The sequence below is a fragment of the Gopherus evgoodei genome, chromosome 5, assembly GCF_007399415.2.
Source record: "Gopherus evgoodei ecotype Sinaloan lineage chromosome 5, rGopEvg1_v1.p, whole genome shotgun sequence".
In the NCBI taxonomy this organism is placed as follows: Eukaryota; Metazoa; Chordata; order Testudines; family Testudinidae; genus Gopherus; species Gopherus evgoodei.
Window position 1 is genome coordinate 73,696,676 of NC_044326.1, and position 23,473 is coordinate 73,720,148.

General features: G+C 40.2%; 1 protein-coding gene across 1 annotated transcript in view; it reads right to left on the reverse strand.

Annotated features, from left to right (window-relative positions):
* PALLD (palladin, cytoskeletal associated protein) overlaps positions 1 to 23,473 on the reverse strand; it is a 340,242-nt gene that overhangs the window by 214,988 nt on the left and 101,781 nt on the right. The window contains 2 exon segments of the mRNA XM_030563213.1: positions 1,155 to 1,221; positions 7,602 to 7,780. Of these exon segments, the coding sequence (XP_030419073.1) occupies positions 1,155 to 1,221; positions 7,602 to 7,780 (246 nt within the window).

Sequence of the window (23,473 nt, forward strand, 5' to 3'; positions counted from 1 at the left end):
AAACCTGTAGAACATTTCAACCTCCCTAGCCACACTATAGTGGATCTTAAGGTGGCCATCCTGCAGCAAAAAAACTTCAGGACCAGACTTCAAAGAGAAACTGCTGAGCTTCAGTTCATCTGCAAATTTGACACCATCAGCTCAGGATTAAACAGAGACTGTGAATGTCTTGCCAACTACAAAACCAGTTTCTCCTCTCTTGGTTTTCACACCTCAACTGCTAGAACAGAGCCTCATCCTCCCTGATTGAACTAACCTCGTTATCTCTAGCTTGCTTGCATATATATACCTGCCCCTGGAAATTTCCACTACATGCATCCAATGAAGTGGGTATTCACCCACAAAAGCTCATGCTCCAAAATGTCTGTTAGTCTATAAGGTGCCACAGGATTCTTTGCTGCTTTTACAGATCCAAACTAACATGGCTACCCCTCTGATACTTTCACGATTAAGATTGCACTACAGTACTTGTAAGAGGTGCACTGAAAAATACTATTTCTTTTGTTTATAATGTTTACATTGCAAATATTTGTAATAAAAATTATATACACTTTGATTTCAATTACAACACAGAAGACAATATATATGAAAATGTAGAAAAACATCCAAAAGACTTAATACATTTTAATTGGTACTGTACTGTTTAACAGTGCAATTAAAACTAAAATTAATCACAATTAATTTTTAAAGTTAATTGTGTGAGTTAACTGTAATTAATCGACAGCCCTAATATATACAGATAGTAATTTTCCAGTCTATATTAAACCTTCTTCCACAAGTAAGTTAAATTGACTTTGTTTTTTAAGAAATTTCCTTCACTAGATGTTTTGTGAGTACAGTCAAGTTAATCTTCGTATAGCTATTTTCTGCATGCATTATATGTCAACATATTTTCTTTTAAACAGATGTCCATTAGTCTAAAGTTATTTTCTGTTTTGATAGCTCTGAGCCTACAGTAAAGCTTCCATGTAGCACGTCCCAGGATCAAGGTCCGGTATTGTACTTTAACACAACTTGATCATTGATTAACACCAGTTAGCCTCTTCTTTTGGAGTAACCTCAGCAAGGACAGATGTAGCAAAACAGTTTTGCTAACATTCTTATACAGTTATATAGAAAATTTGTATATCATTGGTGTTTCTGAGCACACTTACTGCGGCATAGCTCCAGATTTTGACTTGAAAACTAAACTTTCACTCTCAGAATCTGTTGAGCTGACACCTGGGGGGGAAAAAAGGGTATATTCAGTGCTGTTATACACTCCCCAATCTCCATTATGCTTAATTTCAAAAGTAAATACTATACTTCTTTAGTAGTATTCTCAAAGCATTACACTGAATTGACTTATAGGATGTAGTATAAGTGAAATCATTTCAATGCAGAGCTGGAAATTCTTTTTTTGAAAAATATTGTAGCTTTTCTTTTTGCCTGACATGTCTTTATGATCTTTAAACAGTTTGGGAGTCATGACTGTGCTGATATATATTATTAGAGGTTAATTGCTAATTTGATCACAAATTGTTTTTCCTAGGTTTTTAACTCCTTCACATTAAGGCAAATTAAGAAAAAAACCTCATGCATACTATTTTTATGTAAAAGATGAGTTAATGGGCCATATTCATTCCTACCTGGTTTAACATCATGGAAGTCTTTGGAGAAGTGGCAACACGCGGGGGGAGGAGTATATGGGTCACATGTCTCCCCTCCCCCCTGGATTTGCTGCTTGGCTAGTCCTAAGCATGCTCAGTAACATTGCTGAGGCTGGCTGCCCTCACTCTGTCCCTCCTTCCCCCATTATTGGCAGGTATGAGTCATCTCTGCTTTAGAGATACACCTACAATGAATTTGGTACAGTCAGATTAATTGTTTAAGGGGATTCATTTTTTTAATCCATTCCAGGAAAGGGAATTTAAGGAATTTAAGACATTGAAGGAAGTTGCAGCTGTATGCTACCTAAAAAAAAATAATACTATGCACGGTATACAAGATTCCTGAAGGAATCACTTACTGTGCTATTAACGTATGTTAAAAAAAAAAGTAATGTGTGTGACTTTTCAATGTCTTTGTGGGTCAAACAAATGCAGACTGAAATCTATAGGCCGCTAACTAGAGGTTTTTCTAACAATTCATCTCGGATTTCCATTGTCCCCAGTTCATAGCAAGAATGATAGCAAATGATACATTGTAGCTATTAAAGTTATATTAAATAAATCTGCCAGTAGAGAGGAGGAAATTTCATTCTACTTAATTTAATGAAGAGAAGGTTAAGGGGTGACTTGATCATAGTCTATACATGGGGAACAAACATTTGATAGCAGGGTCCTCATTTATCAGACAAATATGTAAAAAGATCCAATAGTTGGAAGCTGAAGCAAGACAAATTCAGACTGGAAATAGTTTTTATTTTTTAACAGTGAGGCTAATTACCTCATAGAAGAATTTACAAAGTGTGTGCTGAATTCTCTATCACTGGCAATTTTTAAATCAAGATTGGATTTTTTTTAAACGTTGTAGTTCAAAAGGAATTATTTTGGGAAAGTTCTTTGACCTGTGTTGCATGGGAGATCAGCCTCAACAATCAAAATAGTCCCTTTTGGCCTTGGAGTCTACTATTAGCTATGAATAATTAGCGTGGCTATATTTTTGATAGATTAGAGAAAGAGGTGATCATTGGGCAAGATCTGGATATACATAGACATGGGTTTCACCAGAGGCTCCATTTGATCTCACAATGAAAGAAATTATATTACCTAACATATACTGTGTTTTTTAAAATTAAAATGTCAGCATTAATTCAAGATTTCCAGTAAAACATTGTGACAGTCTGTATCTTTATGTTCACCATTTTTACAAGACTATGATAAATTTTGTACAAACTATGCCTTGAGAGTTATCATTTGAAAGCTCAATTTGCTTATCATTATTGTCCTAGTAAAATATGTGTGGCAACATTGTAAGCAAAGTTATAAAATTCCAGTTGAAAACATGTTCCAAGTCTGGGGAAACAGCTTCAAACCAGTTCCCTAGAGACAGGCTAGCCAACACCTCAGCTAGGTGTCAACATAATCAAATGGACAACCATCTGGTTAAGCAGCTATTCTTTGGCAGGAAAAAGAGTGTAAGCAAGAAATTTACACCTTGTCAAAGAAACAGACTGGCTATTGCCTGAAGCCCAGCTGGAGATGATTTTCAAAGAAGAGAAATGCAATAAGGAACGGGAGCAAACTCCTCAGATTACCTCTCTCTCCTCAACTCTACTCACTGCATCAACACTTGAAAGACAAAGGAAACATCATTGAACTGGGGGAAGAGTTCTGGCTGAAAGGAATCCAGCCAGACTGCTGTAAGCATGTTGTGAGAGAAACCTTTTGTTTTAAATTCACTCGGGTACGGCTACACCTGAAATTTCAAAGCGCTGCCGCGGCAGTGCTTTGAAGTGTGAGTGTGGTCAGAGCGCCAGCGCTGGGAGAGAGCTCTTCCAGCGCTGCACGTAAACCACATCCCTTACGGGTGTTGCTTGCAGCGCTGGGAGCCACGCTCCCAGCGCTGCAGCACTGATTACACCGAGGCTTTACAGTGCTGTATCTTGCAGTGCTCAGGGGGGTGTTTTTTCACACCCAAGTTGCAGCGCTGTAAAGTGCCAGTGTAGCCAAGCCCTCAGTTTGTTAAGTATTAGTTTGTGTTTTACCTTTTATTTCTTTGTAACCAATTCTGACTTTTATGCTCATCACTTGTAATCATTTAAAATCTGTCTTTCTGTAGTTAATAAATTTGTTTTATCTAAACCAATGTGTTTGGGAACTTCATTTGGGATAAGATTTGTGCGCCTCATTTTCTATAAATGAAATGACGGACTTTCTATGCGCTTTTACTGGGCAATACGAGACGCACATTTCTGGGAACAAGTCTGGAGCAGGGGATTTGCTGGTGTCACTCTGTATTATAATTCATGGCTGGCTGTCTGGCTAGCTATAGCACTCATTCAGTATATCTGGGGGTCATTTATTTGCTTGAAGCTGAGTGTGGGCAGACCAGGAGTGGTTTCTCTCACAGTGAAGCAGTGTAAAAGGCATCCCAGACTGGAGAACTGAGGGACACAGCTGTTCAACAGTCCAGACAATATCCTGGGTAATGTCACAAGTATGTTTAAATAAACTGGTCATAATGCCCAACACACTGCTATTGCATCAGGTTGATTTTTAAGCTTTCATCTGTCTGTCAAGTAAGGCTTTACACCAGTAAATATAAAAATATTTGTAGCAATGACACCATCCTTTTATATCCACATACTTATACTTGTTACGGAGTGGCAAAGAGGCTTATCCTCCTGCTGGTTTAAGTGAACAGGTGCAGCTCATACATTTATAGATAAACTTTAACCTTAACTATAACTCAGTATAACATAACATTTGCATGCTAAACTGCCCACCCTCAGTTCAGAGACTATTTATATTCATCTACATGAATTATACTCATCACTAAACTACTGCTGATGACCCCGCATAGCCTTCTGAGAAACAAAATGCTGTCTTTAATTTCCATTTACCCACTTTGTTAATGATTGCATGAAATTCTGGTTATTATATGCACAGATTTTAGTTCTTCCTTTAATGGGAAATTTGAAAGAAACGTAATACTTTGAAAAATATCAGAATTGGGGTTCCAATTTTGATGTTTGCCAGTTATCACACTCAGAATTTAATCAGGGCATTCTGTGCAACTGGAAATTTTAACAATCTATGTATCTGGAAACATCTTGAACACGGGAATAAAGCTTTTTCATGCTCTTGTTTCATAGAAAGTAATTTTGTTTAGATCCAAATCTTCGATATACCTGGTGGGCATGTATGGATATCTTCCTTAGAGATGAGTGAAAATGAGAAATTATTGTTGCTTATTCTGCACCTAAACTCAAAAATTTGTGTTTGATATAATCATAAGCAACTAGTTATTAGTACATCACAAAGACTGACTTCTGGGGAAAGAAAGAATCATGCAGATACCTAAATATTCAGTCTATATTCAATGCTGCTAGGCTATAAAAATTAGGAGGCAAGTGTGTTGTAATAACTGGGCCTAAAAATTTACCCTAATTGTGAGCTCAGCTGTGAAAAGCAAATGAAAGTTTATAAACTGTCACAATAACCTAAAGCAATAAATTGATGGAGAAAGGTGCAAAAGGGAAACGAAAGACTTAATTAGTACAAACAAAAAGGCCCACTGATATAATTCAAGGAAGGACTGTGTTAAGCTTTTATGCCGAGTAAGCAAGAAAAGTATGGGACAGAAATTAATGATCAAAAATCAGTGTGTCAGAAATTAGGGCAAATTGGTCAACAAAACGGCAAGGGGATGAGCTATTCTCCCTGACTCCTTTTTGTGGTTCTTAAAAAGAAAAGACTTTGGGGAGAAGTTGGCAGAAGCAGCAGCTGTCTGACAACTATTTCAGTGAGCTTTATCATCATGGCTGCTACTCCCAAAATTGGGTACCCATAAGGAACTTTCATGTAGACTAATGAATGAAGGAGAAAGTGGTCTTGCGTGGGTGGGGCTTTTGAGAGAAGTGTGTTTGAGGAATGGATGTTAACAGGACATTAATGTACAACAGCATGCTAATATATCTCAGTGTAGAATAACAGCTCTAGATCTAGAAGTGACTGTACCAGGGGTAGGCAACCTATGGCACGCGTGCCGAAGGCGGCACGTGAGTTGATTTTCAGCGGCACTCACACTGCCCTGGTCCTGACCACCGGTCAGGGGGGCTCTGCATTTTAATTTAATTTAATTTTTAAAAGAAGCTTCTTTAACATTTTAAAAACCTTATTTACTTTATATACAACAATAGTTTAGTTATATATTATAGACTTATAGAAAGAGACCCTCTAAAAACATTAAAATGTATTACTGGCAGGCAAACCCTTAAATTAGAGTGAATAAATGAAGACTCGGCACAGCACTTCTGCAAGTTTGCTGAACCCTGGACTATACATTCATTGGATGGGGATTTTCCTTTGTATTTAAGTACTGAATATTGAAAATACAACACTTAGAAAATGATAAAAAATAGTACTAATGCTAAATTATGCATCTCTGTTTAGTTTCTAATTACTAATGGAAAGTGGACTTTTTGTTGGTCAAGAGCTGATCCTTCTAATATGTTGATATCTACACACATTACCAGTGTTTACGATATCCATCTATTTTTACATATTTAACTGTTAAATTTTATTTTAACAGGCTGCATTTATGAACTGAAACCTCCAAAAGAAATAAATTATGCCAAAAATGGTTGAAATAACAATAGTTACTCAAAGGGAAAATTAGAATTAACTCAACTATGCCTTTAAATATGCCATAATTAAAAACGCCTTTGAGTTCCTTCCACAATAGTTTAACTTCAGTTGTTTAATACAGTACTTGAACTATGAGCAATCTTGAATTCAAAAAAAGATGAGAAGAATTATTGGCATTTGGTTCTGGACATGCCTGTATTTTAATCTGACTTAAAAGCTTTAGAGAAGCAAATATTTAAATTATGCAGGCCAGATCCTCACTGCATTCATTAGGTGACTATCAGAATTTTTTTGTTTGATTTAGTACATTCAATTAGAAATTAAGGCCTCAACTTTGCAAACAAGTGAGGCACTTAACATCTGTGAATAGTCTCTCCGAGTTTATTCTGTTTGTAAGATTGGAGTCTAAGTTTGGATCATGACACTACAAAAGGTTACAGTGTCAAAATGGCTTTCATGCCAAAATAATCCTAAGTAGAGGATCACACTATTTGTTGCTTCTGTAGGCCGGGACTCCTTTCATTCCTCCCCACTCCAAGCACCCTATGTGGCATCTTCTCATGCCCTTCTATTTCAGGGACTCCAGGAAGCCCCATGGGATCTGTGTACACCCTTCCATTCCTCATTTCCCCCCGTAACAGATTTCTGCATTCTCCCACACATTTCCACCTTCCTCCACACACCAGCATCTACCATCCATCCTTCCCCTATGCCAGCATCTGTGTGAGCCCCATTCCACTCTTTCTTCCATTATTTTTATTTAATTCCTGTCTGGAAGATACTTCAATCAGGGTGTCGATGTTTTAAAACTGTACTGGGAGGACGAGCAGAGCTGAGCTGCCACGATTGGTATGTCAGAAGGTGTTCACGGTACCATCAACTGGTTCTTTGATCTATAGACTATTGGAGCCCTAAGCTCTGCTAAGCAGATGCCAAAGTGCCTGTGTCTCCCCCATTTCCTCTTTCAGTTTGCCAATTTTTGCCAAAATCAATATGGTTCTCCCCATTGACGTCTAGAACCTTCCCTGAATTTTTAGAGACACAGAAATGCCACAAAGTTGAGCGTAAAGCCTAGCTTGACTCAGCCGAAAATCTCGAAGCAATAAAATCATAAACGAAACCTAATGTGCAGTATCTAAAGTCAGTTACATTTTTAAAATGGGATTTTGGCTCCTAGATGCCTACATCCCCTTTGAAAACGAGACTTAGGCCCAGATTTGTAAAGGTATTTAAGTATTGCCGAGCTCAGCATTGCAATGCCTAATTGATTTAGGAGCCTAAGTATTTTCATCTTACCCTTTTTCTTACCTTCAATGAATACTTCTGCTGAAGTGCTATCAGAGCCAACAGAATTTGATGCCAGGCAAGTGTAACGTCCAGTATCGTCCTCAAAGGCTTCTGCTATGACTAGTGAATGAAGACCTCCACTTTCACAATGGATCTGAATATCAGGGGAATTCTGCAACTCTTTCCCTTCACAGAACCATCTGCAGTTCACACATGAACAGGGACAGAATACAAAGAGAAAAAGTGTTGATTTGCATCTACCACTAACAAAATGGTATGAAAAATTGTTGCAAACTCTAAACAGCTATATACATTAAGGAAAACTTATTGCTTGTTTTTATATTTCATGGAACCTACAAAGAAACACAACTTTCTAATATAAGATGTATCTCAAGCTTGCTTAACAAACGTACATACTTACAAATTGCTATTAATAATTTCCTTAACTTCTCTTCAGATACCATTAACACACTGTAGATTTTTTAAAAGTAACTTGCATTAAGCACTTGGAAATTAAGTTACAATTTAATCTCTTGTTTTGAGAGTCAAAGGTGGTATGTGTAGGCAAGCAAACTCCTTTCTGTTCATTACAAATCCTCCACGTAGAATATGTGATTTTTTGTTATCAAATTTGCAATCAAAATAGCAAAGCCATGTCTTATGCCTTCTCTATCATTAATGTTTTTAAGGTTCCTACTAAAATATGACCTTAGTGATTCCAATTCTGATACACATGCTATAATTCACTCTTGACAGAGTTATTCCTTTCCTAAACACCCAGAAGTCTGATGTGGAGGGCTCCAAAGTGATTTATCAATAGCAGTACACGCACACTCTCCCTCCCGACCTTCATCCTTATGAATAGATTTTTTTCATTATACAACTATGCAAATACATTGAAAGCCTGATTTACTTCAATTAAAGAGAGAAAAATGTAAGGAATTTTCTACTTCAGAGCAACAAAAGATTCAAAAGCCCTTTGACAAGATTGTTCCCTTAGTTCTTAACCACTTCTTAGTGTTTGTCTGCAATTCTAATCTTCCATTAATTGCTTCCATCTGAAACTTTTTGCTTTGTTGGCATCTTGTCCTGAAAACAAAAACAATAGAAGCCATATCTGTTGCTTTTCCTAAACTTAAAAAAAAGTTATGCAGTGTTAGGGTATCTTCCATTCCTATTTAAGAACAGTGCTAGAGATGTCAAATAATAAAGGTCAGTTAGGAGCCTTTACAAATGGACTGACCTGTTCCTATTTCATTCTAGCCAAATAGATAGAATAAAATTACTTTGGTTTCCTTTTCATCTACGATTAGCAAAACAGGAAGATATGTGGACAATTTGCCTCTAAAAATATTAAATCTGAATGACTACATTCATTTTTATTTTATACCCTAGAGTAAATATGATGCCTTCTCCATTCAATATCTAATGGATTTACACGAGGTAACTCCCATTAACATTAATGAGAACTGTGCAGATGAAGAATAGACACAATATTCCTCAAGGCTAGGAAATGTTGATAATGGCACTAAAATCCCATACCATTCTGTTTTGAAACTGAAGACTAACAAGCTCCTTTTGTGTGTCCTATTGTGCCTAGAGCTCTACACACACAGAGACTGTACCAGTTAGGCAAGAAACAAATAAACTTCCTTTTGTTTACTCAATAGCCCCATTTGGCCTAATTTTACAATTATCTGGTTTGGGGACAAATTTATCCAGTCAGTTCACATGCCAGTATTAACATTTCTGTTCTTCCCCCACCACCTCATCCCCTTCCTATTTTGCATGAGGAACTTCAACTACTACATCTGCCATTTAGACTGCCAGAGTCCTAGACTTTGATCACCTTTTCTATAAGCTAAGAGTTTGATAATATAGAGGAAGGAAAGGCTGATCCAGAATTTCTGGAGTGATAACTGTAGCCAAGACCCTATAAAATGAGGAATCGGAAATCTAACTAGCAATCCTATCCCTCTTTCCATTTCCTTTTCTTCCTTCTGGAAACATCTTTCAAGGCAAAGACTCCATTCATAGCCTAATTACTTTCTCAGATAGGGTCCAGTTTTAGTCTTGCGCAGGTTTAGACTTCTAGTAAGTCTCTATTGTCACCCAAGTTCCTTTTACCCCAAATATTTATGGTACTATGATTTAGTTGGTCATAAAATGTCTGCTAATATAGTTTGTACTAGGGAGATTTATCTGGTGAGGTTTAAACAAAGTTATTTTCTTAGGAGGGTCAGTTTTATTTTCTTCCCCTGATATGTGAGAGATTTATGTGGCTAGCAACTAGCGACCTCAATGGGAGTTATTGCAAGTAAATCTTTATGTATTCTGTGACTTCTAGTTGAGGTTGGGAGTCACCATCAATGACCTATCATTAGAAAAAAGAACATGAATCCCAACCTTCCACATCAGTCACTGCCTCGTTTCAATAGCTGAAGCCAGAAGATCAAAACACAGTAGTAAGCAATTCAATACAAAATTACCTCAACCATCTTTAATGTGATGCTTGATGAATAGGAAACAGGCCTGATTTTTTACTACACTCATCACTGTCATTAAGAACAATTCATTCCCCCATTTCTGACTGCAGTTGCAACCTAGCAATTGCTGTTTCATGAAATGAGAGACAATGTTGGAGATGTTGGTTACATTAGCTACGTATGTTTATTTCATTACATTTTCAACTCAGTTTGGGTATTTATTGTGAATTCCTCAGGGGAGAGCTGAAAATTAAGTCTACTGAATGAATGACTCACTTAAGTTTTGTTTTTTCTTGCAAAGGAACTTAGTAGGTCCCAGTTCAGTTCACATGAAGTAGCACTAGTGTAATGGATGCATTAGCCACCCAGAAAGGTGTTTTTCAGCTTATAAAGCTGATGAAGTGTTAAGGCTTGCATGCACTTAAAAATGGAATGTATGTTTAAAGCAAACTAGATTTTATACAGCATAGGATATTCCATGGAGCAGATTGACCATCAATAGATTACACCTTTACACTACGGACTTTGTCATCCCAATTACTGTTTAGCATGGAAAGGTTCAGAGGAGAGGAATTCACACTCAAAAGGCCTTAAAGATTGAAGAGGAAAGGCAAAGGAGGCCTTCTAGTATCATTTTCTCTTTCAGGTGCTACTGGCATTTTGGAATCATGACTGATCAGAGAAGAACAGTCACATGACACTTATGTGAAAATTCCTCTGCAAGTTTGCACTAGCTAGGTCCATTTCATAGGTGACTAATAACTGCTGATGTGGAAGGGCATAATGGTCCTCCCTCCCCCCACCCCAGTCACCATCAACTTCCTGGTGACTGCCAAGGCACCCTCCAGCAACACCCTTTTGACCATGGCACCCCTCTGACCACGGCACACTTGGTTGGTCGCTCACATCGCCTGTTCTTAAAGCTCACCCTGCCATGATTGGCCTTAGGGAAAATGGCACCTTAGCACCCTGCCCCACTGCCTTCTTGGACTCCCCAACCTCAATCACTCTTGGACTCTGCTGCCTCCTCCAACTCTCTCCCATTGCCCCTGGTCCCCACTGCCTTCCCCATCACCCCAACGCCTCCCCGGGCTCACTACCCCAGCTTCCGCAGGCTCCACTGCCTTCCCCACTCAATGTCCCAGCTGACTCTCTGAGCTCCAGGCAGGCTAGTCCAGACACATACTCAGTCAAGTAACTGGCTGCCAGCTAGTGAGGAAGGAATGTGACTCAGCAGGCCCCCCTGTTCCCTTCTAGCAGAGAGCGGTCTCAATTCCCTGCTCTGGGCACTAGCTAGTGGGGCTCAGCAGGGGCACTCACCGCTGGTGTCTTTAGTAGGCACAACCGTTCAGCTGTGCTCAGCTCACCTTGGCAGAAATCAGAGGGGTCCATGTGACCCCACGTGCCCCCCCATGTATCACCTATAGTCCATTCCTTGCTATTTACTCCCTTGGGGGAGAAGAATTATGACCCAGGTGTGGATGTGGAAGGCAATGGCAATTTTGCTCCTGAGGGAGGCATTCTACCAGAAAATTATGCCCTGAAGAGTAGCATGGAAGAATGGGCCCACAGTTCAGATATTCTGAGAGAAGGAGGTTCTCAGGGCGAAACAAAATTTTGTACTTCATATGTTCAAAGCACTGTGTGCAAACATTAATTAGTTCTCACACCACCCCTCTATTATGTCACATGTATACACTGGGTGGGGGGAAGAGGGGAAGTACACAGGCAGAGGGATGAAATGACTTGACTAAGATAGCACAGCGAGTCTGTAGCAGTTCTGGGATCAGATGTTCTAACTCCCACCTTATGCTCTTTTCTTTAGATTAGTGATTCTCAACCAGGGATACACGTAGAGGGGTCTTCTGGGGTACATCAACTCATCTAGATATTTGCCTAGTTTTACAACAGACTACAGAAAAAGCACTAGCGAAGTCAGTACAAACTAAAATTTCATACAGACAATGACTTGTTTATGCTGCTCTATATGCTATACACTGAAATGTAAGCACAATATTTATATTCCAATCAATTAATTTTATTATATGGTAAAATGAGAGAGTAAGCAATTTTTCAGTAAAAGTGTGCTGAGAAACTTTTGTATTTTTGTCTGATTTTGTAAGCAAGAAGTTCTTGACTGAGATGAAATTTGGGGATACACAAGACAAAAATCAGACTCCTAGAAGGGGTAGGGTATTCCAGAAAGGTTGAGAACATCTGCTTTAGACCATCTAAAGAGAACTGGCATGGTCTAAAGTAGTGGTTCTCAACCATTCCGGACTACCATATCCCTTTCAGGAGTCTGATTTTGACACCTCCGTGCCTCAGGTCCACATTACAGCGTTAAATCGATTTAAACAGCGTTAAATCGATTTAACGCTGTAACCATCCACACTACAAGGCACTTAAAATCATTTTAAGGGGTCTTAAAATCGATTTCTGTACTCCAGCTAAACGAAAGGAGTAACCCTAAAATCGATATTACTAAATCGATTTAGGGTTAGTGTGGACAGATATCGAAGTTATTGGTCCTATACTTTTACTGAGCTACCCAGAGTGCACCGCTCCGGAAATCGATGGTACCCTGGGACCATGGACGCACACCACCGAAGTAATGTGCCCTAGTGTGGACGCGTAAAATCGATTTTATAAAACCTGTTTTATAAAATCGATTTTACTAATATCGATTTAAAGCGGTAGTGTGGACGTAGGCTTAGTATCATTACTTCAGCCATTGCACCCACTGAATTTCAATGGCAATTTTGCCCCTAAATCACTTGGGCTCCCTTGAAAGTTCCACCCTTAGGAGGCTAACCTCAGTCACTAGTTTAAGGATCTTGGCCGATACTCCTTACCTCTTCTCCGAAACTGCTGTGTACAATCGTTGTGGGTTTCTGTAGGTTATCCCAATGGTGACCACATTTCAGTAGTCTCTGTAATTGATCCCTGCATATAGTTTCTATTTCAGTTTGTTAACCTTACTACATCACTTTGGGATCCTTTGCAGTGAATGGTACTGTATTAATGCAAGACATTATATCCTAGTCAGGGCACATAACAGCTCAGATAACTATTAAAAAAGGGTGAGACTAGCACTTTAACATATTTCAAGTGACAGGGAAGTGAATTCTGACTGCTGTGCACTCTTCCATTCTCTCACATAAGTAGTTCCACTTCTCCCCCCCACACCCAGCAAAGCTTTTTTACTGGCTATACTTAGCGTCCTAATTTTTACTGTGATATGCTTAGATGAAAGAAAAGAATGACAGATGCCAGCTGTGAAACAGTTTGTATATCATGCATATCATGACAGGAGCTAGTCATTCATACCATTTGTCTATCTCCTTCACTCCTCTTTCCCTCCTGCCCTGACAATCCTCAGAGTATGGAAATGCATGTGTGTCTGTGATTTTAATGACCTTGAACAAGATATTAACAGTTGAGCAGCACACTGACTGACTAAATACCAGGGCCTTAAGAAAAAGAGTTCAAGCTTTCCTCTAATGCATAATCTTGCTGTAACCTATGTTTAGTAAAAATAACTGAGGAATAAGGAGGGTTTCCTTTCCACACACTCATAAAAGTTAATTTAAAATGGCAGCTGAAGTGAAATTTAAAGACATAGCCTGTGGGAAGAATTATAATAGGGCACTCCAACCCTTACAAAATGTGAAGAGAGATAAGTAGTAAATTAAAAAAGTAATTTTATCCTTAGTGGTATTAACTATGGACAGCAAGAAATGCTAAAAGGAAACAATGTAGTATTGCTTTAGTGGTATAGTCAGTGTTTTCATTATACTGTATAAATTCCTATTTTGTAATTTTCCTATAAAAATTAACCACTGTATCACACTTCCAGACTGCAAAACATTTCCATTTGCAAACTTTTTCGTTTACAATTTTAAAAAGAAATCAGTTTCATCACATCAAAATTAGAGTATATTGCTATAAAGAGATTAATTTATGCTTCTAGTGTATGCATAACTCAGTTTTACACAAAAAGTAATTTGTGAAGCAATTAGGATACATTTTCATATATAGTCCATATTCTTAGCTTTATATATTATAAAATTACTTCAAATAATGACAGACTCTTGCTACATTTATTTTGATATCTTTAAAAAACTCCATCAAGATTTTAACCTCTGAGAACACTAGAAAAAGGTGTAGCTTCTCTCTGAATGCCTAGCTTAGTGGGTTCAAAAATGAATTTACAGGGCTATTGTGGTCAAAAAAAAAAAAAAGTACATGACATTGCATGATCTCTCTCATTTATTCTGGACTGATCTCTTTAGTAATCTAATTGTGATTTTAAAACTCTCACTGACCCTAGAGTATCATATTCAGTGGAACAATTGCAGGATGTCTCTAAGGGTATGTCTAAACTACAGTTAGAAACACCCATAGCCAGCCCACAACAGCTGACTCCGGTTATGGGGCTGTTTAATTGTAATGTAGATGTTCAAGGTTGAGTTGGACCTTGCAACAGGCAGGTTTCCAGAGCCCAGGTTCCAGCCTGACCCCAAATGTCTACACCATGATTAAACAACCTTGGAGCCTGAGCCCTGTGAGCTGGAGTCAGTAGACATGAGATAGTATGGGTGTTTAATTGCAGTATAGACATGCCCTAAGGAGGCAACAGTTTTTCCTCATGCAGCATATGAAGACCAAAAAAACTGCTCTGGATTTGCTGCATTTTCACTGTGTTGTGGAAGGAAAGAGTCATAAAATTTTTCAAGAGAATTCTGCTCCCTGGAAGCAACATAGAAGCAGAGAGTGGGAGGAAAGGTAAGAGATGGGGCCAGTTGATTTAGAAGGAATGCAGTGCACTTTGGCCTCTACTGCTGAGAATAGGCTGCAGGAACTCCACAGACTGTCTTCACTAGTCTACTCTGGTTTAGAGGGGAAAATTTGTTCCCTCCAACTGTCACTCAGTTCCTCACAATCTTTTTGTGAGAGCTGTATTTATGAACAAGAATTTGGCTGTAACTAACTATTAGGAATTTGCACTACAGACTAACTACCATATATTCTCGTTCATAAGCCGAATGTTTTTGGTAAAAAGTGACGCATCAAAGAGCGGAGGTCAGCTTATAAACAGATCTACACCAAAATTTGATGATTTTAAACTCTATGTAATCATTGAATTGAATATCTAATACAGGGATCGGCAACCTTTGGCACACAGCCCACCAGGGTAAACACCAGGTCAATGGGGGCGGCAGGAAGCAGCGGCTAGCACATCCCTCGGCCCCGCCACTTTCCGCTGCCCCCATTGGCCTGGAGCAGCAAACCGTGGGCAGTAAGAGCCGCAATTGGCTGAACCTGGCAGGCTGCATGCCAAAGGTTGCCAAACCCTGATCTAATACATTGTAGTTTTGTTTACCTGGGAGCATTTGTAGGCATGGAGCCCCTCAGTTCCCTGTGGCCACAGTTTGCTGTTCCCAGCCAATGGGAGCTCCAGGAAGTGCCGGGGAACCGTGGCCACAGGGAGCTGAGGGGCTCCGTGCCTGCAGATGCTCCAAGTAAACCAAATGTCCCGATCCACCAACAGCTTACCCTGACGGGCCAGAAAGCAAAATTTTCCAACTCCTGAAATATAGGGTCCGCTTATGAAAGGGTCATACAGTTTTTGCTATTTTTATCTATCCATTTTGGGGAATCGGCTTATAAACGAACGGGCTAATGAACGACTATATACGGGTATTCCATTGAAGTTGGTACACACACTGAAAAGATGTAATAACCTAAGGAAAAAAACTGCTAAGCTAGTTTCAGGTACACCTCTACCTTGATATAATACTGTCCTCGGGAGCCAAAAAATCTTATCATGTTATAGGTGAAACCGTATTATATTGAACTTGCTTTGATCCACCGGAGTGCGCAGCCTTGCTCCCCACCACCCCCGGAGCACTGCTTTACCGCGCGTTATATCCGAATTTGTGTTATTGTGTTATTGACAAACCCAGACAAGGCATTTGAAGTTGTAGCTGAGATTGTCCTTAGCTCATATCTTAGCTGGGTATTGCAGAGGTTTCACAGCCTTGTATAGTACTACAGGTATATGCTAAATGCACTATAATAACTAGATATCATAGAAGACCAGTTTTACCAACCTTGAACATTCAAAAATCATGAGTCCACCCTAAAAGATCATAGGATTGGCTGAAAGCACCCAAGAATTAAGATATTAAAACTGGGGGCTTTATGTGCCTCTAGTTTGAGCCTTTCAGGAGTCTTATTTCTAGACTTTTCTCTGTTACCTTGACACATACATGTTTCCTTTCCTTTAAAAAAAGAAACAGCAGAGATTATCATAACATGACTGCAGGAGTTAGGACTAGCAGAAAAACACCAAAACATGACAAGAGCTGAGATAAAATCATAGATGGCAAAATTTTACCAGTTTTTGTCATTTTGTATTCAAACCTAGTATTAGACATATTGTACCATCAGGCTAAAATTGGCAAAAAATGTTTTTTCTAAAACCAGTTTTATTTATATCTTAGATTAGGAGAGCTTTTTAACCTTATTTACTTATCTTTGTTTACTGTTTGCATTTTGCTCATCTTGGATCATGAAATTCTGCTGGTTTCAACTGAGTTACCAATGATTTAAACCTCTGTAATGAATCAGAATGCATGTCACAAAATGACAGCCCTGAATTTCAAATTCACTACTGCCCTCCAAACTCATTCATATGCTCACCTCATCTTACCTGAAGATCTTCTAAACTCTTCCAACTTTTAGTTATTATTATAAAATATTATTCTGTAAGACATGAGCCGGAGTCAAAGCACTTAAACATATGACTAATCCAAACCTTTTCAGCAAAAACATTTGGAACTATGCCTTACACTCTGAGATTTACCCCATTAAAGTTAAGAGACGCAGCAACAGATTTGGCCCAGAACATCATCATTCTTTAAAAAAAACTTTAAAAATAATGCAGTGGATAAACTTTTGTTTGGATTCAAGTGTTTCTCTGAGTGATTTACAAACTTAACCCTACATCTTTGTGGTGATGGATGAGAACTGTGAGGGTGTGTAAATTTGACTAAAAACAAAAGTGGAACTAACTAGTATCTTTTTGCACTGGTTTTATAACAGAGCAAAGTTTGACTATGTATATTTATGAAAACCTACCATATAAATAAGACCCAGTAATAAGAGAGTCTGATGAGGCCATTCTATTTTAGTAAAATTTCATATGTAAACAGGCATTCCAAGACACAATGAATCATATTCCAGATGGTTTCTATATTTGTCCACATGCATATAAAATATAAATCTAGGAGAAATGTGTGAATTCACTGACTGATAGGGTATCTGTAAATTCAGTTTTCACCATGGCTCAAATTAATTGAAGGCAGAATGAGAAAATAGGTTTTGCTTTTCAAACTGCAACAAATTAATTTAATTTCAGTATTAGCGTATGGGAATGCAATTAACACTAGATCACAGAGATTATTTTCCATATAGAAAAATGGCCCTTAGTAAATACAGAATTTTTGGGATGCATAGTCAAGGTTATCTAGAAATATTACTGTCATGCAGGTACTGATGTCTTTGTTGCAAGAGCTCAAGGTAACGTCCCCTGCTGATCAGTCCCCCTTGGTGGATATTAATATTTTCAGGTGATCTTGACTGTATGTGTGTTTTTCTAGACCTTTATAATTATTAAAATATGTATTACTTATTTGAAGAGTTTAACGGGAGGACAATTATGCTTTAAAAGTGAAAATCTGCCAATTTTCTCTTTGGTGAATCTGGTTCCAGGTCTCATGGGTGCATTTATAACAGGAGAAGATTAGAGATAACAAAGAAATGACTCATTGTGAAAGCTGATTTTTCCATAGCACAGTGGCAAATGATATAGGTATCATACTTTAAGTAATCCAGTTTTAACAGTGATCCCGCAGAACTGGAGGCAACTGCGCAGCTGTTATTCATTCAGTAAGAATAGGAAGCAGATCATCCTTTTCTTACTGGCAGAGAAAAGAGCCTGGTCTCCTTACATTGAGAAAAAAGACTAGAAGATTCTCTCCTTCAGTCCAGTCTTCTGCTTAGAAGACTATTCTGTTTCAAAAGATGAAAGATTTGCCTAAGAGTGGACTATGCAGCAGCTTTATCTCAGTCAGATCACTTACAACATAAACCCCTTTCAAGCACGGGAGAAGGGAGTGATGGATGGCACAGTGGATAACAAGCCTTTCACTTCTCGAGACCGAAGTTTAAATCCTACCTTAGGTCACAAGCAGGGCTGGCTCCAGGGTTTTTTGCTGCCCCAAGCATAAAAAAGAAAAAAAGAAAAAAAAAGCCGCGATTGCGTTCTGTGGCACTACTACAGCCACTTCATTATTCGGTGGCAGGTCCTTCACTCGGAAATGGAGGGACCCCCCACCGAATTGCCACCAAAGAGCCGGACATGCAGCCCCTCTCTGTTGGCCGCCGCGAGCACCTGCTTGCTGAGCTGGTGCCTGGAGCTGGCCCTGGTCACAAGATAACTGTCTGTTCTTGCTCTTATTTATCCACATCACAAAACCACTACACAGTTTACTAAAAATGACCCCAATTGGCATGGTCTGCTGAAGTACTGAAAAGTTATAGGTGTGGATTAAACCAAATATGCATTTGGAAGAGCTGCACATGAAACCTTGTGCAGTGTTTTCTGCTCTATATTTGGCTCAAGTCAGTAGTCTAAATCCTTCACTTTTATAAGCAGTAACATAACTGACAAGTAGGGCTGAGTAAATATTTTAAATAAGTAATATTTGCAAATATTAATTCCAATTAAAACAGAACTTGTGTCATCTGTATTTGTGACCTCTTATTTATATAAAACTGTGTATGAAGTTTTGTTCACAAGAATGTACTTGGAAAGAGAAAGTGTCAAATTCTCATGCAAATATGTATTCATACATTAATATGTATTTACAAGAGAAGTGTTTGTGTCGTGTGGCAGAGCTCCGACCTTGTCCCTGTGGGTCCCATGCTTCTAGGCGGTTTATGCTAGCATCATTGGCTCACTGCGACCTTCCATGCAGCCCTTCTCTCTCTAGGGCCAAGGTTACAGTCTACTGTGCCCTTTTCATCATAAGCCAGCAAGGAGGTTGGTGAGAGAACTCCCACAGTCTCTGTTGTCCCTAGGGCTTATTTCAGAACAGTTTAGCCTCCTGTCCTGACAAGGGCCTGCCTTCCCTTCCCCGGAGGTGTTTCTGTAGTGGCAGGTTATGGGGGAACCCAGGCCCATCCTCTACTCCGGGTTCCGGCCCAGGGACCCTAATGGTAGCAGCTGTTGGCAGCCAACCTTTCACTGCCAGAGTTTCTACATTTCCCTGGGCCACTTTCCCACAGCTCTCCTGTGTCTCCCTTCTTCACCCTTACCGATGGCTTGTGGGTGTCTTCATTAACCAGTCTTTCAGCCACACTTCTTCTCCTCTGGCTCCCTGGCTCTCTCCAACCTGACTGGAGTGAGCCCTTTTATAGTATCAAAAGGGCCTTACTTAGAGTCAGGTGTTCACATTAGCTTAATGGACTCACCTGACTCTTAGCGGGTTAATTGGAATCAGGTGTTCTCAACAGTCTGGAGATGCCCCTGCTCTGGTCACTCAGGGAACAGAAAACTGCGAATCTAGTGGCCAGTATATCTGCCTTCTACTACTTTGTTGTACCCAACTGGCCTGGGTCTATCACAGTGGGTATCTTCAGAGCTCTTTGTGGGTTTGGGCAATGATCAGAGCAGGGAACAGGAACACTACCAGATGCTGTAGGGTATGTGTGCACAGGAGCTAGGAGTGAAACTTGCACTAGCAGGGCTTGAACTATCATGCTAGCATGGACATTGCAGTCCACAGAGACTTGCGCTAGCCACCTGAGCTCAGACCCAGGGGCTGAGTGGGCTGTCAAGCTCACTCAATAATATTGATAATAATAATATTCAACATTCAATAATATTCAATATTGATAATAATATTCAAGCTGCTGCCTGAACACAATATCCACACAGCTATTTTTAGCATGCTATCTTGAGTACTGCTAGCACGAATCTGTCTACCCATGCTCGGAGACTCGCTCCCAGCTGCAGTGTAGACAGATCCTTAATTAAGGGGCATTCAACTGTTGAGCACCTCTGAATGTCTGGGTGTGATAACAGAGTCAATTTCTCTCCTCTGTTGTCTCCTGCTGGCTGCCAGCTGTTTTTGATGCATCTTCAGTGGCTTGGCCCTCCAGCCAAGTCACAAAGCCCTTTTCGAGTATTAGAGTCCAGCAAATAAACAGTCACTAGCCTCACTAGGGTCTTCAGCCCTGGCTCTGAGCCCTTTAAATTGAATTCTTTTTTGGTCTCCCAGTTAAAGTCTGTCCCCTTTTGGGGTTCACACAACTTTACTGGTGGCTGGTGGGGGAACCTGGGCCTGCCCACTACTCCAGGTTCCAACTCAGAGACTCTATAAACTTCATTCTTCTGCTGCTGTTTCCTCAGGCCTTTTCCTACCAGGCACTTCTATCTCTAGCCCTCCCTTAGGGCTAACATCCTTAGGTCCTTCTATCTCTGCACTCCCCGGTATGTAAATTCAGTGAGCCATAGAATGTGTCTGATTGCTGGGCTCCTTTGATGAGAGAGGAGCCTCTTGTCTACTTCTCTAGTCCCAGCTAGGAACTGCACTGTTAATCCCCTCCAGATCCTTTTATCTGGGCCAGCAGGGCCCTTACTGGCCATTGCTAGCTGCTCTAGCCTTTGGTGGCAGGGCTGCTCAGAGGATTCAGGTGGCCTGGGGTCTTCTGCAGCGGGGTCCCCCGCTTCGGTGGTAATTCAGCGGCAGGGGGTCCTTCCGCTCTGGAACCCACCGTCGAAGTGCCCCGAAGACCCGTGGCGGGGGCCCCCGCCGCTGAACTACCGCAGAAGACGTGGCAGTTTGGCGGCGGGTCCTGCTTTGGCAGTAATTTGGTGGTGCAGGGTCGGCCGGAAGGACCCCTCGCTGCCGAAGACCCGGAGCAGAAGCAGCTCTGGTGGCTCGGGCCCCATGAGAGTTTTCTGGGGCCCCCGCATCAAGTGAAGGACCCTGCTCCAAGGGCCCAAAAAACTCTCATGGGGGCAAATTGCCCCACTTGCCCCCCCTGGGCAGCCCTGCTTAGTGGACTGTGGTTTCCAACGTGTCTGCTCCAGAGAGGCCTCTCTAAGCAGACCTGGAGGACCCACCTTCACTACTCTGTTCCTCTCACATTGTTACTTCCTGGTACAGGCTGTAGTAGGAGCATGAGGCCTCCTGTAGGGAACTGCAAAGGCCAGGTATACCCTGTTACAGGCCCACAGTTAGGATTTAAACCTTTCAGAACTTCAAACTGCAAAGTTATTTAAAAAGTCAAGATTTTTGGAGCTATTTTATCTCTTTCCTCCTCTAGAAAAACAGGTGAACTTACTTTTTTCAAACTTAAAAATAATTAAAAAAAAAACCCAAAACAAAATTACCACAGCCAAAAAGCTGAAAGTTTCAGAAAGTTGCAAATGAGCGAGGAAAGGGGATTAGGATGGAAACAAATAAGAAACCTGACATGTAATGGGATGGAACTCCCTCATAGCTACAAAACCTTTTCTGACAATGTAGAAAAACATCCAAAAATATTTAATAAATGTATATGGTATTCTATTGATTAACAGTGCAATAATCATGATTAATTATTTTTGTAGTTAATTGCGTGAGTTAATTGTGATTAATTGACAGCCCTAATACCCAGAAAGCAATATTGTTTCCCCCATTTTGGTCTTGAAGAAACAATTATTGGAAACTGGACACACTCTTAAGTATCATTCACAGTCACAGGAAAAAGTTGCAGACATTTTTTGGACCTCATGCCGTTTTGAACCTTCTACAGACATAGTTCATGATGACCGACTTGAAAAAAAATAAACTGCGAATACATAAAGGAAAAAACACTAAATAGTTACGCAGTATATTTTGTGGTACAACATTTAGCAGACTGCAGAATATTTTGTGTTGTAATCTAACTGCTAAGGGCAGAAGATAAGCGGTTGAATGGAGGAAATAGTGTTTAACTTTTAAAAAAGCAAGAAATATAGCTAATAAGATATCTATCTATCATTACACTGATCACTTTACTTGTCCAGTCTGCTCTGTCCCTTTTCCCACCCTACAGAAATCTTTGTCTTTTTAGACTTCATGATCTTTGGGGCAGGTTTCTCTTCTTCTGTTTAGAAAGCACCTTGCACATTTTGGCCACGATTGCAATACCAACAAACACTGGTTTCATAGTTACCCCTACTAATGTCAATAGTTGTGCTGGCCACTTCTAAGTTATCAAAGTATAAAATAAAGAATAGTTTATAAATGTTGAGAATGAGAAATTGCAGTCATAAAAGTGGATAGAGGTGCATACTCAGCTAATTTCAAACTAAAACTATAGACTATCAGGACTTATTCTATCTACCAGGGTTATTCTATCTACTACCCAAGATCCACAAACCCGGAAATCCTGGACGCCCCATCATCTCGGGCATTGGCACTCTCACTGAAGGACTGTCTGGATATATGGACTCTCTACTCAGACCCTATGCCACCAGCACTCCCAGCTATCTCCGCGACACCACTGATTTCCTGAGGAAACTACAATGCATTGGTGACCTCCCAGAAAACACCATCCTAGCCACCATGGATGTAGAGGCTCTCTACACAAACATCCCACACACAGATGGAATACAAGCTGTCAAGAACACCATCCCTGATGATGCCACAGCACAACTGGCTGCTGAGCTCTGTGCCTTTATACTTACACACAACTATTTCAAATTTGATGACAATATATATCTCCAGATCAGTGGCACTGCTATGGGCACCCGCATGGCCCCACAATATGCCAATATCTTCATGGCCGACCTGGAACAACGCTTCCTCAGCTCTCGTCCACTCACACCCCTTCTCTATCTACGCTACATTGATGACATCTTCATCATCTGGACCCATGGGAAGGAGACTCTGGAAAAATTCCACCATGATTTCAACAGCTTCCACCCCACCATCAACCTCAGCCTGGACCAATCTACACGGGAGGTCCACTTTCTTGACACCACGGTGCAAATAAGTGATGGTCACATTAACACCACCCTATATCGAAAACCCACCGACCGCTATGCCTACCTTCATGCCTCCAGCTTCCATCCCGGGCACATCACACGATCCATTGTCTACAGCCAAGCACTGAGGTACAACCGCATTTGCTCTAACCCCTCAGACAGAGACCAACACCTACAAAATCTCCACCAAGCATTCTCAAAACTACAATACCCGCATGAGGAAATAAGGAAACAGATCAACAGAGCCAGACGTGTACCCAGAAGCCTCCTACTGCGAGACAAACCCAAGAGAGAAACCAACAGGACTCCACTGGCCA